General features: G+C 31.9%; 1 protein-coding gene across 1 annotated transcript in view; it reads right to left on the bottom strand.

The window, feature by feature from the left end:
• LOC126771157 (uncharacterized) overlaps nt 1–12,855 on the bottom strand; it is an 83,176-nt gene that overhangs the window by 16,538 nt on the left and 53,783 nt on the right. Inside the window, exons 3-4 of the mRNA XM_050490913.1 lie at nt 6,998–7,093; nt 459–594 (exon numbers count right to left, since the gene is read on the bottom strand). Of these exons, the coding sequence (XP_050346870.1) occupies nt 459–594; nt 6,998–7,093 (232 nt within the window). The remainder of the gene's footprint in view (nt 1–458; nt 595–6,997; nt 7,094–12,855) is intronic.

Genomic DNA, 12,855 nt, shown 5'->3' on the forward strand with positions numbered 1-12,855 from the left:
AATACCAAAAATGACCGAAGAATGTATCTGCCAGATAACTGATTTTTAAAGAACTAACCTACGATCTCATCTGGATTTAATTTGTATTATATATATTAACCTCACACCACTTCTTATATTGGTAAACGTTTAATATTGTTCATTTCCAGTTCTATGATGTTCATTCGCTAAACATTTTACGAAAAAGTAATTATTAAAATAAGTCTCAATCCTTAGGCTATATATAATATAATAAATATATAAAGTAATAAAATTACTAGCATATAAAATTAAATCATATATCGTCCATTAAACTACACTGTGTGTTGAGTCTAGCTGAGTTTCATTGTACCCCAGTGCTTAAGAAAGCTATATAAATAAAATGGGTGCTCAGTTACTCAGATAACAACCTATCACTCGAGATTCTTGTATAGTTTACCGAGGGAAATAAACCCAAAATAAAAGTAAGTTTTACTCACCAATAACGCTCACTTCATGTATTTTAGACGCCTTTGAATATAGAGGTATTTCCAAGGCAATTTCGCAGGCGTAAGGACCGGACGCTGGAAAATCCATTCTCTCCAATGTTATTGATGTTGGAGTCATTTTTGTCAACTAGAACAAAAATAAAATACAATATTGTTAATTATGCAGAAACAGATGAACATTCATACATACATTACCTGCTGTAATAATAGATATATTATGATATACACTAAAACATGAACAATCACATCGATAGATGATTCTAGAAATAGAACGAATAACATTTTCAAAAAGCACTTCAGCTCTTCGAAAAACAATTGCGATTGTCGTTCGGCTTCGTCATTGATACTGACAGTAAAAGTGATATACTAAATTAAAGGTCGTAGTCAAATTGGTTTCTTTAATATTTTGGCTGATGATTTTATACTACTTTGACCTATACCAATTAACAAGTATTACGATGCTACGTAGTAAAAGAAAGTGCCAAAATATATCTGTCAAATTTTATAGGTAATTACTATTGCTTATAGTTCCGTAACAGCCTGTGAATGTCCCACTGCTGGGCTAAAGGCCTCCTCTCCTCTTTTTGAGGAGAAGGTTATGGTTAGAAACATTTATTTAACAGCTTACTTTTACCATTAAAATGATTTCAGGATTTATAAAGAAAAGAAAAGATTCGGAAAAGAAAATGTTCTGTCCGGACCGTCTCGATTTATTTCAATATTATAAAGAAAAAGTCAGGATACAATCCTTTCCTAAGTTTTTTAACTGCAGCAACTATTAAAAACGTACATTATAAGCATATTCAATAACGCGTTAAATGGTTGGAATGTTGTCTAGTATGACATTCAATAGTAATTATTTATTTGGAACTTGAAATACAGATACATGTAAAACTAAATAGTAACATGTCTGTACATTGTGTTTTAGTTATATCACACTGAATTCTAATGGAATTTCATTGTAGTTCGTAACATCTTATTTGTATTCCCGTATTCAACGTATTTCGTAACACATTTCACTAACTGTTAAACATTCGTTTTCAGATAAGAATATTAATTCATACCAATGTAACAATGTAACAAAATGTTTGTTTTCATGTTTTAATTATTGAATTGCCATTTAGTCGTAATTCTTCTTTTTATATTGTGCCCAATTTTAGTAACTGTTTCCCATGTTTGTTTTAAAATGTTATTTATTGAGTTCGCGTTTGGTTGTTGTTATATTTTTATTAATGTAAAATGTCTTAATATTTTGAATTCTTTTATATTTGGTCGTTTATTATCCGTTCTGAATAATTTATATCTGAAAATATTTTTGTACACGTGAATTTAATTCGGGGAAGTATACAATAGTGCTTGTAAGAGTTGAGTAAATTTCTTAAGTAAATAAACTCTTCGACTAGGCTAACTAAATAATAAGTTGATAAGTATAAAACAATTAGCAGTTTATTAATAAATAATAAATATTAGAAATTTTATTTGTTTTTGATCTTTCCAAATGGCAATAATCAAAGTAAATTTATTCCGAAATCGTTTATAAATTTAAACATTCTTGAATAAGCGAAAACTCGTTATGAGATTACAATTCTTTGTTAACGTTCGAAGTTTGGTCAAAGTTAAGTGTAATTGTATTCGCTAAATCGACTTAAGTTTCTTTACACTCTACTGATTTCGTCCTTTCGCCTTCAATATTGTTTCATTTAAATTATATAGTACATTTTAGATCTTACTTTACTGTTACTGTTAAGGAATACAATACTTCATATTTTTGCAAACTTTTTGTTAACAAATCTAACATAAGCTTTGTACACCGATAAATGACTGCCTCGTTGGTCTAGTGGCTTAAAGTAAGGCCGCTGACCCGGAGGTCCTGGGTTCAATTCCCAGGTCGGGCCAATAAAAAGTTATTGTGTTTTTCTGTCAGAAAATTCTCAGTAGCACCCCGGAGTCTGGAAGTTGGAAGTGTGTTCACTCCCGTGCCTCGGAAAGCACGTAAAGTCGTTGGTCCTGCGCCTGAACTCTTTTCGGTCGTGTCGAATTTAAGAGAGTTAGGGAATAGAGAGTGCCCCTATGTTTGCGCACACACTTGTTTACTATAATATCTCCTGCGTAGTTAGCTAATCTCTCTTGAAATGGGCCGCCGTGGCCGAAATCGGTCTGGAGGACATTATTACTCCGATAAATATTAAAAACAATAATTTAAATGTTCACGTATTATTTAAATATATAAAAAGAAATTGTACTTTTGATAACGCCTGACGTTGAAGCATCTAATTATAATTTATCATTAAGCTTATCAATTAACGATGGTTTAATAATGTTATTGCAAGTAACTCGTAATTTTAGTCGCTAGCCTGTGTCTGTTACATCGGTTAATCATGCAATAGACTATGAGAGTAAGACTTTGCTTGCGCTCACACTCGTGGTATACGTCTCATGCATAGAACAGGTCTTGGCTTATTATTTTCCCTCGAGAAACTGATCAGGAGGACTTTCATATTGATAGAAACATAGTGACAAGATAAAAATTTAAACGACTAGTTACAGCTTGCTGTTAGGTTTGCTATGTCCTCTTCTGTTTCCTGACAAAGTATGCAAAATTTCATTATGATTAGTTAAGACGTGAAAACGTTTTTTCTTTTATAATATTAGGATGAAACACAGATCAGTGTGCCATTAGTTATATGGTCAATTTCCGCTCTCCGGAGATGCTGTTTCCTTAAAGTGCTTTCATTTTTAACCAATCGAGAACTACCTTCGACCACAAAAAAATCATATCCGCGAAACCATTTCCTAATTTTATAGCGAAGTAATACTTTTTAAATGGATTTACATTATTTATGACTTTGACTCTCGATCGCTCATTTTTGTTCATTGATATTCTGAATATTTTGTGTTAAAGTCGATAAAATATTTTGACTTAATACAATTTATTTATTAAGTTCTCTTATTTAATTGCGTTATGATACAATTACTTGTTTTGATTAACTATTTCATTTTTTATAATTAAATATAAATTAAATGAAATACCTTAAAAGAAATTTAAAGAATAGAGAGGATGATAGATAATGTACCTAAGGAGTTTCTTGCCGTTACTTTTTAGTAGAATCCATATTCTGCATTATAAAATAAAGTATATTTTATATAATTTTAATGTGCTTATTCGCGCGATTTAGATTTAGCTAAATATACTAATCTATAACAGAGACTAAATTAAATACTCTAAGCTATTTATTGATATCGTATGATTCCATGAATGTGGAAAAAAGCCGCTTCATCTCAGCACCCAAATGGTGTTGTAAGCGCCGATTTAGGGATTTTTTTGATCTCTCAATCGAGTCTCATTCAAATAAACGAATTTCTCAGCGAATTTATTTTTTAACGAGGTATGACATAAGGCCCAGTACCACCAACTCTTCAGATATTTATAATCAGATATTGTGTTCCGGTTTGAAGGACGAATGAGTAATTACAGTAGCAAGGGCATAACATTTTAGTTCCCAAGGTTGATGGCGCATTAGCGATGGAAGGAATGGTTAATATCTCTTACAGCTCTAATGTCTATAAGTGCTAATGACCATTTACCATCAGGTGACCCCATTTGCTCGCCTCCCTAGCATTTTTAAATTCAAAAAAAGTTTATAACTAGATAGTTATAAACTTTTCCTTCATTCATCATTATTTACTTTCTTATATATTCTTTTATATATTTCAAGACGCGTGCACACAAAACCTTTACATATCAGGTCCTTACATATGAAATTAGCGTTTTGTCGTACTGACCACTTTGATCTGAAATATCTCCTCTTTGGTCAAGAATTCCAAATTATATAAGAAAGTAAATAATGATGAATGAAGGTATAAAATTGTCGTCCTTTTCTTATTTATATGATATATTCGATCTTTTAAATTGGAGAGAATTCCGATTTGTTCTGTTATATCTCTGCGTATTTGTTTCGTTATATGTACGGTTATATCATTTTCAAAATTCTGTCACCATAAATCAGTCATGTTAAGAAGGCAATCCCATATGTAAAGTTATGTTATAATAATAAAACATGAAAGGTAATTTCGAAGGTGATGCAAACGACGTGACATTTCATAAATCGTGGTAACTCAAGACGCGTGCACACAAAACTAAAAAATACTTACAGAGTAAACTTTTAAAAATAGAACTTAAACGAAATTCAAGAAATATTAGGCAACAGTCAAATTATATCAATAGCTATTAGGTGATTCAATAAATTAAGAAAACAAATGAAATATTCTTTTTTGCAATATAAGCATTCATCCTATCATTAACGAGATTACTGGTGGTAGGAATTTGTGCAAGCTCGTCTGCATAGGTACCACTCACTCACCAGAAATTCTACCGCAAAACAGCATTACTTGGTATTGTGTTCCGGTTTGAAGGATGATTGAGCCAGTGTAATTACAGACACAAGGAACGTAACATCTTAGTTCCCAAGGTTGGTGGCGCATTGGCTATGTAAGCGATGATTAACATTTCTTACAATGCCAATGTCTATGGGCGATGGTAATCACTAACCATCAGGTGACCCATTTGCTCGTCCGCCTACCTATTTTAATTAAAAAAGTCTCATTGAATAATAACAAAACCGGTGGCGCATTGGCTATGTAAGCGATGGTTAACATTTCTTACAATGCAAATGTCTATGGGCATTGCTGACCACCTAACATCAGGTGGCCCAAATGCTCATCCTCCTACCTATTCAATAAAAAAAATGTATATATTATTAAATACAAATGACATATAAAATAACGGTAAAATAAACTTATCGTCACACCCGCACTCAGTGCAGACATTGCTTTCTATATAGGTACTTATATATAAAAGGCAATATCCTGAATAACTGTATCAAAGCACCGGTAAACTATAACACAGATACGTGGTATTAAAAAGATAGCAATATGCCGAGAGGATTATATTATTTAGAATATCTACTAAGGATGGGTTTTGTGAAATGTTGATTTTAAGAATCACGCTGCACGTTTAATTTCAATGTATTAAAACAGCGTGGTGGAACAACTTTATACAGTCAAGAGGGGGTGAGGCCTCTGCCCAACTGTGGGATATTTATGAGTTGTAATTTTATATATATTATATATTTATAATATATGTTATTTACAAAACTTTAATGACTTTCTTATAGAAATTAATATAGAAGCTGGTTAAATTACAATAAACATTTTTTACGGATAATACTCGATATTGTCTTTATTTTAATTTTATAAAATATCTAGTAAAATTCACCATCTTTTTTATGGGGCTGATGATAACTCAAAATAATTATTTACTAAAAATATCGTAATCGTATCATTTGAATTTCTTAAGATATCTTATTTCTCGTTGTGAACGCGTCTTTATAAATTTGTTTTGGAATATAGCCTTTATGTCAAAAGTGATAAAAGCTACAAACGCTTAAAATGTTTTAGGTAAAGGCAGTTTTCGATCCGTGACGGTTATGGATCACGGATAACGTGATACTATTAAGAAGGACTTGGTTTCTTCATCAAATATAAAAGTTGGTTGATATAAAAAATCAGCAGAACAATCGAAGTGTGGTTTGACCTTCTGTAAGTACGTCATACAATAACGATGACGTTAGTCTATTAAAATAGCTTAACTTTTCAGTCTCCTTCTGCTATATTTAACAAACGCTATACTTTCTACTTATCCGATTTTAATTTACATCATAATATGTGATCGATTGATAAGAAATTTTAAAATTTCCATTTGTATGGTTTTAGTTAAAACAACTTGTATATAATAATAATTAATAAGTAATTATACTTTGTTTAACATAAGAATTATTAATACAAATCAAAATCAAAAATAGTTATACCAAAAATCATGACCGCGAGGAATGGTGGCAAGAATGCTAGCATAATTTTTCCATTGAATTTCAATCGTAACCCTCTAGACTCGACCTTCTGTCACCAGTGCAGGCAATAAGATGGAATGTAATTTTTTTTTTTTTTAATAATAAGTAATCGTTCATGTATTATCTGTATAGAGGTCGTTGATTGATTTGAAACTAATCTTATTTGTAGGTGTATTACTGGTGGTAGGGCTTAGGGTAAGCTCGTCTGGGTAGGTACCCCCCACTCATCAGATATTCTACCACAAACCAGCAGTTTTGTGTTCCGGTTTGAAGAGTGAGTGAGCCAATGTGATTACAGGCACAAGGGACATAACACCTTAGTTCCCAAGGTTGGTGGCGCATTGGCGATGTAAGCGATGATTAACATTTCTTACAATGGCAATGTCTATAGGCGTTGGTGATTACTTACCATCAGGTGGCCCTTCTACTCGTCCGCCTACCTATTCAATAAAAAAAAGGTAAATAGAAACATTAGTACTTTTTAAAAAAAGACAATTTTTTTTTGTTGAAATTATTTGTAAATTCCATGCGTGTTTTTTATGTGATTAGTATCTATAATTAGCAATAGTTAATAGCTAATGCTCCTAATACCATTAATTGTTTTATAATATTATATTTACTTACACTTATATCAGCCCCTGTGAAGTTGTACAGCTCGAAGGGTGGATCTCGACCCTGTACGTATTGCATGATACGTTGTCCGTTCTTGAAAAACACCACCTGCAATAAAAATACATTTTTAATACGTAATAATTAATATATCTATTTATTAACTCGCAATGTTTATATATTCTTATAACAAATACGTTAATTTATGTAAGTGACAATAATTGGCATTAAAATTATGTTAAATCGCGCTATCTTTATCTTAATATGTTTACTTAAGTATCCATTTTAATTGTGTATGTATGTAATGACTTTCCTGGGGTCAATATTTAATTTCAGTATCGTGTAACACAATGCGATCGAATTGCATTGTTTATCTTCAAAAATATTCAATCGTGTTATAATATTCAAACAATATAAGTATTTTTATCTTCAGATTTATTTTATCGACGTTTATTTACCTTTAAATGAAACATGAGTTAAATACTCATTTACTTTATATGATTACTCACACTCGAACAAAATTTTCTGATAATAGTGTCGGATGAAACAAAAATAAATAAAATAAGCTGGGATGGCCCAGTGGTAAGAACGCGTAAATCTTAACCGATGATCATGGGTTCAAACCCGGGCAAGCATGCATTCATTTCGTGCTTTACGGTGAAGGGAAAACATCGTAAGGAAACCTGCATGTGTATGATTTCACTAAAATTCTGCCACATGTGTATTCCATCAACCAGCACTGGAGCAGCGTGGTGGAATAAGCTCCAAACCTTCTCCTCAAAAAGGGAGAGGAGGTCTTTAGCCCAGCAGTGTGACATTCACAGGCCGTTACGGATTACGAAAAATTTACTGCCAGTTTGGAAATTGCAATTGTCTGAAAGTTTTAGATGGTTATTGAGTTTAAAATTTCTGGAAAAAGACAGTTGGTCATTGATATAATTTTAAACTTTTTATTTTATTTTATCACCAGTGCTATTATGAACGAACTCACTTTGTATCCAAAGTATATCACATTTCATGTCTTCATATCTTAAGTTCGTTCGTTTTACGCTGATACGCTATTATGTATGACTTAAATGGTAAACTTATTATAGTATATGTCGCGTATGTGTCCTGTGCAGTTGACTAATCTCTCTTGAAATTGGCCATCACAGCCGAAATCGGTCTGGCATACCCTTTGTACTTGATGGGAGGGCTTTGTGCAAGTGAGTGAGCCAGTGTAACTACAGGTGCAAGGTACATATCATCTTAGTTTTCAAGGTTGGTGGTGTTACTGTTGAGTTAAGGAATGGTTAAATTTTTTACGATGCCAATATGTATGAGCGGTGGTGACCATTTACCATCAATTGGCTCATTTGTCCGCCTACCTATTAAAAAAAAACACGATCGAGCTCTACGGTGAGCTTTTTTTAATGCAAAATAGTTCTACAAGCGACACAATCCTTTTTATTGCTGTCCAAGAGATTTTCCGGTGGCTTTATTTTAAGGACACTGGCGTTTTTACTTACTTGAATTGGCAAGCTCTGCTTTTGAGCTTGGTTAACGAAAATCTATGTTTTTTTATGGAATAGGAAGGCGGACGAGCATATGGGCTACCTGATGGTAAGTGGTCACCAACGCCCATAGACATTGGAATTGTAATATTTTACCATCGCTTACATCACCAATGCGCCACCAACCTTGGGAACTAAGATGTTATATCCCTTGTGCCTGTAATTACACTGGATCACTAACCCTCAAACCCTCAAACACAACAATACCAAGTACTGCTGTTTTGTGGTAGAAAAATCTGATGAGTGGGTGGTACCTAAACAGACAAGCTTGCACAAAGGTCTACCACAAGTATTTATGTTACTTCATTTGAATATATTGTTTTTTTTTAATTAAAAATAATGTATCTTTCAAAAGCCATCAAATTCGATGTTTCTATTAATAGTTTGACTTGATCTGTATCAGTTGGTTTTGCGGTAACGCAGACTGTATCATCGTTTGCTGATATGCACGGCAATTGATACGCGGCTTTGAAAAGGAAAATGTTTCGGACATTCGGAAGTGAAAACACAAGCGCTAATGCACGTATGTTGAACCGCGTTTAAGAATCGTATAACTTAAATAAAGTTAAAAATAAAATTTGGAATATACATTGCGGTGTTATTTCGTTGCCTGTAGGTGCTTGTATACGTTTATTACAATGGATATTAATATTTATAATTATTATCGTATTTATATACCTTAATAAATAGACAAACTATAGTACCATAACTCCTGATATCACGCTCCAGTAACAAATAAACTTGCCAGCTTTATAATAATATAAAGCTATATATTTGTATAAATAAATATGAAGAATAAAACAAATGTCAATCAAGCTAAGATCGCCTAAGCATGGGGCTACGACTGCAAGGAACTGAATCTGACAGGCGATATACCTCGCGTTCCGCTTATCTCGGTTCACTTGCCTCTTTCACCGCATTATACCTACTGTCTCCTGCTCGATGGCTACGCTTCATGATGTTTGGGGGAATCAATACAATTCTGTGTGGTTTAAAATTTATTTTAATGACACTCTTATTTTATCTCCTATATATTTATATGACACTTATTTTATCTCCCCTGCACCTTTTACTGCACTGAATGTAGCGTTTGTGTTGGCAGCATATGTACAAGGCGTAGACTGAAAAGCAGCCTAGCTGAGACTACGACCTTTTCACCAAATTATGATATTGTTAACTCTTTTTTTATGATTTTGTACCTTAATTTTTTTGTTTTTGTTTCTTTTTGGTGAATAAAGTTATTTATTATTATTATTATTTAAATTAAATATAATATTTTCATTTATTCAAGGAAAACAACAGTAGTATACAAAATATGTTGATATTAAAAATACAATATTTATGAAATAGAGACAATTACTGTTTTCCATTGAATTAATCATGATTAAAAGTGCAAAATCTAAAAAAACAGTGTTTTGTAGAAGCATATGAAAGCAATATTAAAAAAACACAGATTTATATATATTATGTAGGCGAAATAAATAAAAAAAAAAATAGGTGCAAATAGGCGTTACAGACTAATCTAGGTAGTAATGTGTGGTGGTGTGTGGTTGTCTAGTTGCACTCTTTTTGTGTTTTTAGACAACTGACATTACTTACACTATCAATTTCTCGCCATAACAGGATCTGTGTTTATTTTATGTTGTATATTTTGAAGAGATAGAAATTATATCACGCTTTAGAAAAAATGGGCCTTCCGGACATTTTAGCAAACTATACCAGGTATATCAGATAATGTATTAAGACATATACAGATTTTTAAAAAGTGTGTGGAATTTAAAAAATAAAATATAATTATTTTCAATCAAATAAAAAACTAAAATATAGCTTACAAAACTGTTGTTAGCTTACAAATTATTATAAATAAATAAAGAATATTCTGCGAATCTACTTTTCTAATAACTTTATAATTGCCTACATTTGTTAGCTACAAAAGTTTTTTTTTGCAGAATCTTAAGACAGTCATCATGTTATCTTTACTTATATCGGGATAGATATTCTAGTTTATCAACAATTTCGCATTTATAAATTTGTTACTGGAAAATGTTGAAACGCTTTCTGAGATCCTGTTTTACAAACGAAATCGCTTCTTTATGACTCGTTTGAATAAATAATAAGTTCTTTATTCAAACAAGTATAAACGAGTAAACGTATTTACTTGTTTCTTTAAAATGACATAATATATACGGAATTTCCAGGATTTTATAAAAGAGATCTCGATGTACACAATATTGCAAGTACTTACATTTTTAAATTGTTCTTAAATCTTTTTTTTAATTTTATATTAATACGAGGAGTCATAATAAAATGGATATTTTCTTTTCTATGAAAACATACAAATATGTATCCAAAGTGATCGGCTTAACAGTGTCAAGGTGAGCTTAATAGATATATAAGCATTTTTATATAAATAAGACCAGTACTTGTTCTTTAAGATTTTTATCTCCTGTTTCTGTATAATATTTCAAGTTTAGTTGGCTCTTTTATTATCTCTGTAACTAAAAGTGTCTTTTGTAATAGAGCAACCTATCTATTTACATGATGTATCTGTGTGTGTGATAGCCTTTACTTTTATATTTATCTCCTTGTCTTTTCAATGTGAGTAATTCGTGATGCGAAGTATATCTGACGGGGGATTTATATCTTGCGTTTCATTTTCTATCTCGTTACATTAGATTATTTCAACTTTTATATTTCACGAACAATAAAAACGTCTTCGTCTATTTCGATATTGAGATAGAAACTTTTCTATGTGACTTGTTGGACTAGTGTTTGTAGATAAGAAGGGTTCCCTGGATTTTGATATCATGAAAATCCGAGTAACAACTGAGAAAATTGGTAATAATACTTTTTCAGAAGCACGTAAAGTGTCATGAACGACTAACGATTCTGTTCTCATTTTCAAAAGAACTGATTACCAGGCCGCAGAATTATTCTACATTTCTATATCAGCATTGTCATCTTATTTAATGTCATTCAACTTTACCATAAAAAATAATCAATAAATATAACCAGTATTTTTTCCAATTATTATTTTTAGATACACATTATATCTTATATCAGATCTTTCTAATGTATCTCGCCGGAATATTATCCAATTACTTTGAAATAGAGTGTAGATAGCCCAGTGGTTTGAACACGTTAATCTTAACCGAAGATTGCAGGTTCAATCTCGAGCAAACACCACTGAACTTCCATATATTTAATATGTATTTATAATCCATCTCGTACTCGGCGATGATTGTAAACATTGAGAGGAAGCCTTCATGTGTGTGATTTCATTGAAATTCTGCCACATGTGTCCACCAACTTGGGTTGGAACAGTATGGTGAAAGACGCTCCAAACCTTCTACTCAAAAGGAAAGGTGTCCTTAGCCCAGAGGTGGGATATCACCTTTACTTTTACCCCAACACTGAGCCTCTTCTCTTCCTGTTGAAGTTTTGAAGGTTGTTTCACGATACTGCCCCAGAGTGGGTTGATTATACATAAGACATAATTTTACCCGAAACAAACAGGTTTCCTCACGATGTTTTCATCAGTAAATGAGATATATTTATTATAAACACAAACCACGCACATGAAAATTAATTTGGATTAGAACTCACAAAATCAGGTTAAAGTTCACACGTTCTAGCTATTGGGCTGTAATGGTTCATGTACTTTATGATATTCTGAATAATTTGTCCACAAAATATTTATGAAAGCGCTTTCAGTTTTCGCGTAAAATAGAAGACTTTATGTTCTTGTATAGCCTTACAACAATTTGAGATTCCCACATACGAAACTACGTTTTATGCAAAATTATTTACAGTTTATGCTACGCGCGTTTAGAAGTCATTATCTAAAGGATTTGTAAGAACGATCTTTTATTAAGTATTCGTATTTAAAAAACGCTGCAAAAACATTTTTTAAATTAAAATTAATATAACGGTGTATATTTGTATAATGTGTAGATGAAACTATATTACTCATTACATTTTAAGGTTTCTTAAATAGTATTCATCTTTATTCTATTCTTTGCATATTTTTAACTCACTAGGATTATTACAAAGCATCCATCAAAGTCATCTTATGTACGAGTCATATCGTACACACGTTTCCAGTGTGAATATTATTTATAAGATTTTGGTAAATTAATAATTGTGAAATAATCTTCCCCGTCAACCTAAACGTTCCCGAACAGTATAACATAAAATGTTCTCATTAGGAACAGTCTCATATACCTACATATAGCTACTTTTTTTAATTTTTTTTTATATGCGCTGGGATGGCAAATGAATTTACTCCACCTGATGGTAAGTGGTAGTAGAGTAAAACGC

The sequence above is a fragment of the Nymphalis io genome, chromosome 10 (assembly GCF_905147045.1).
Source record: "Nymphalis io chromosome 10, ilAglIoxx1.1, whole genome shotgun sequence".
Lineage (NCBI taxonomy): Eukaryota > Metazoa > Arthropoda > Insecta > Lepidoptera > Nymphalidae > Nymphalis > Nymphalis io.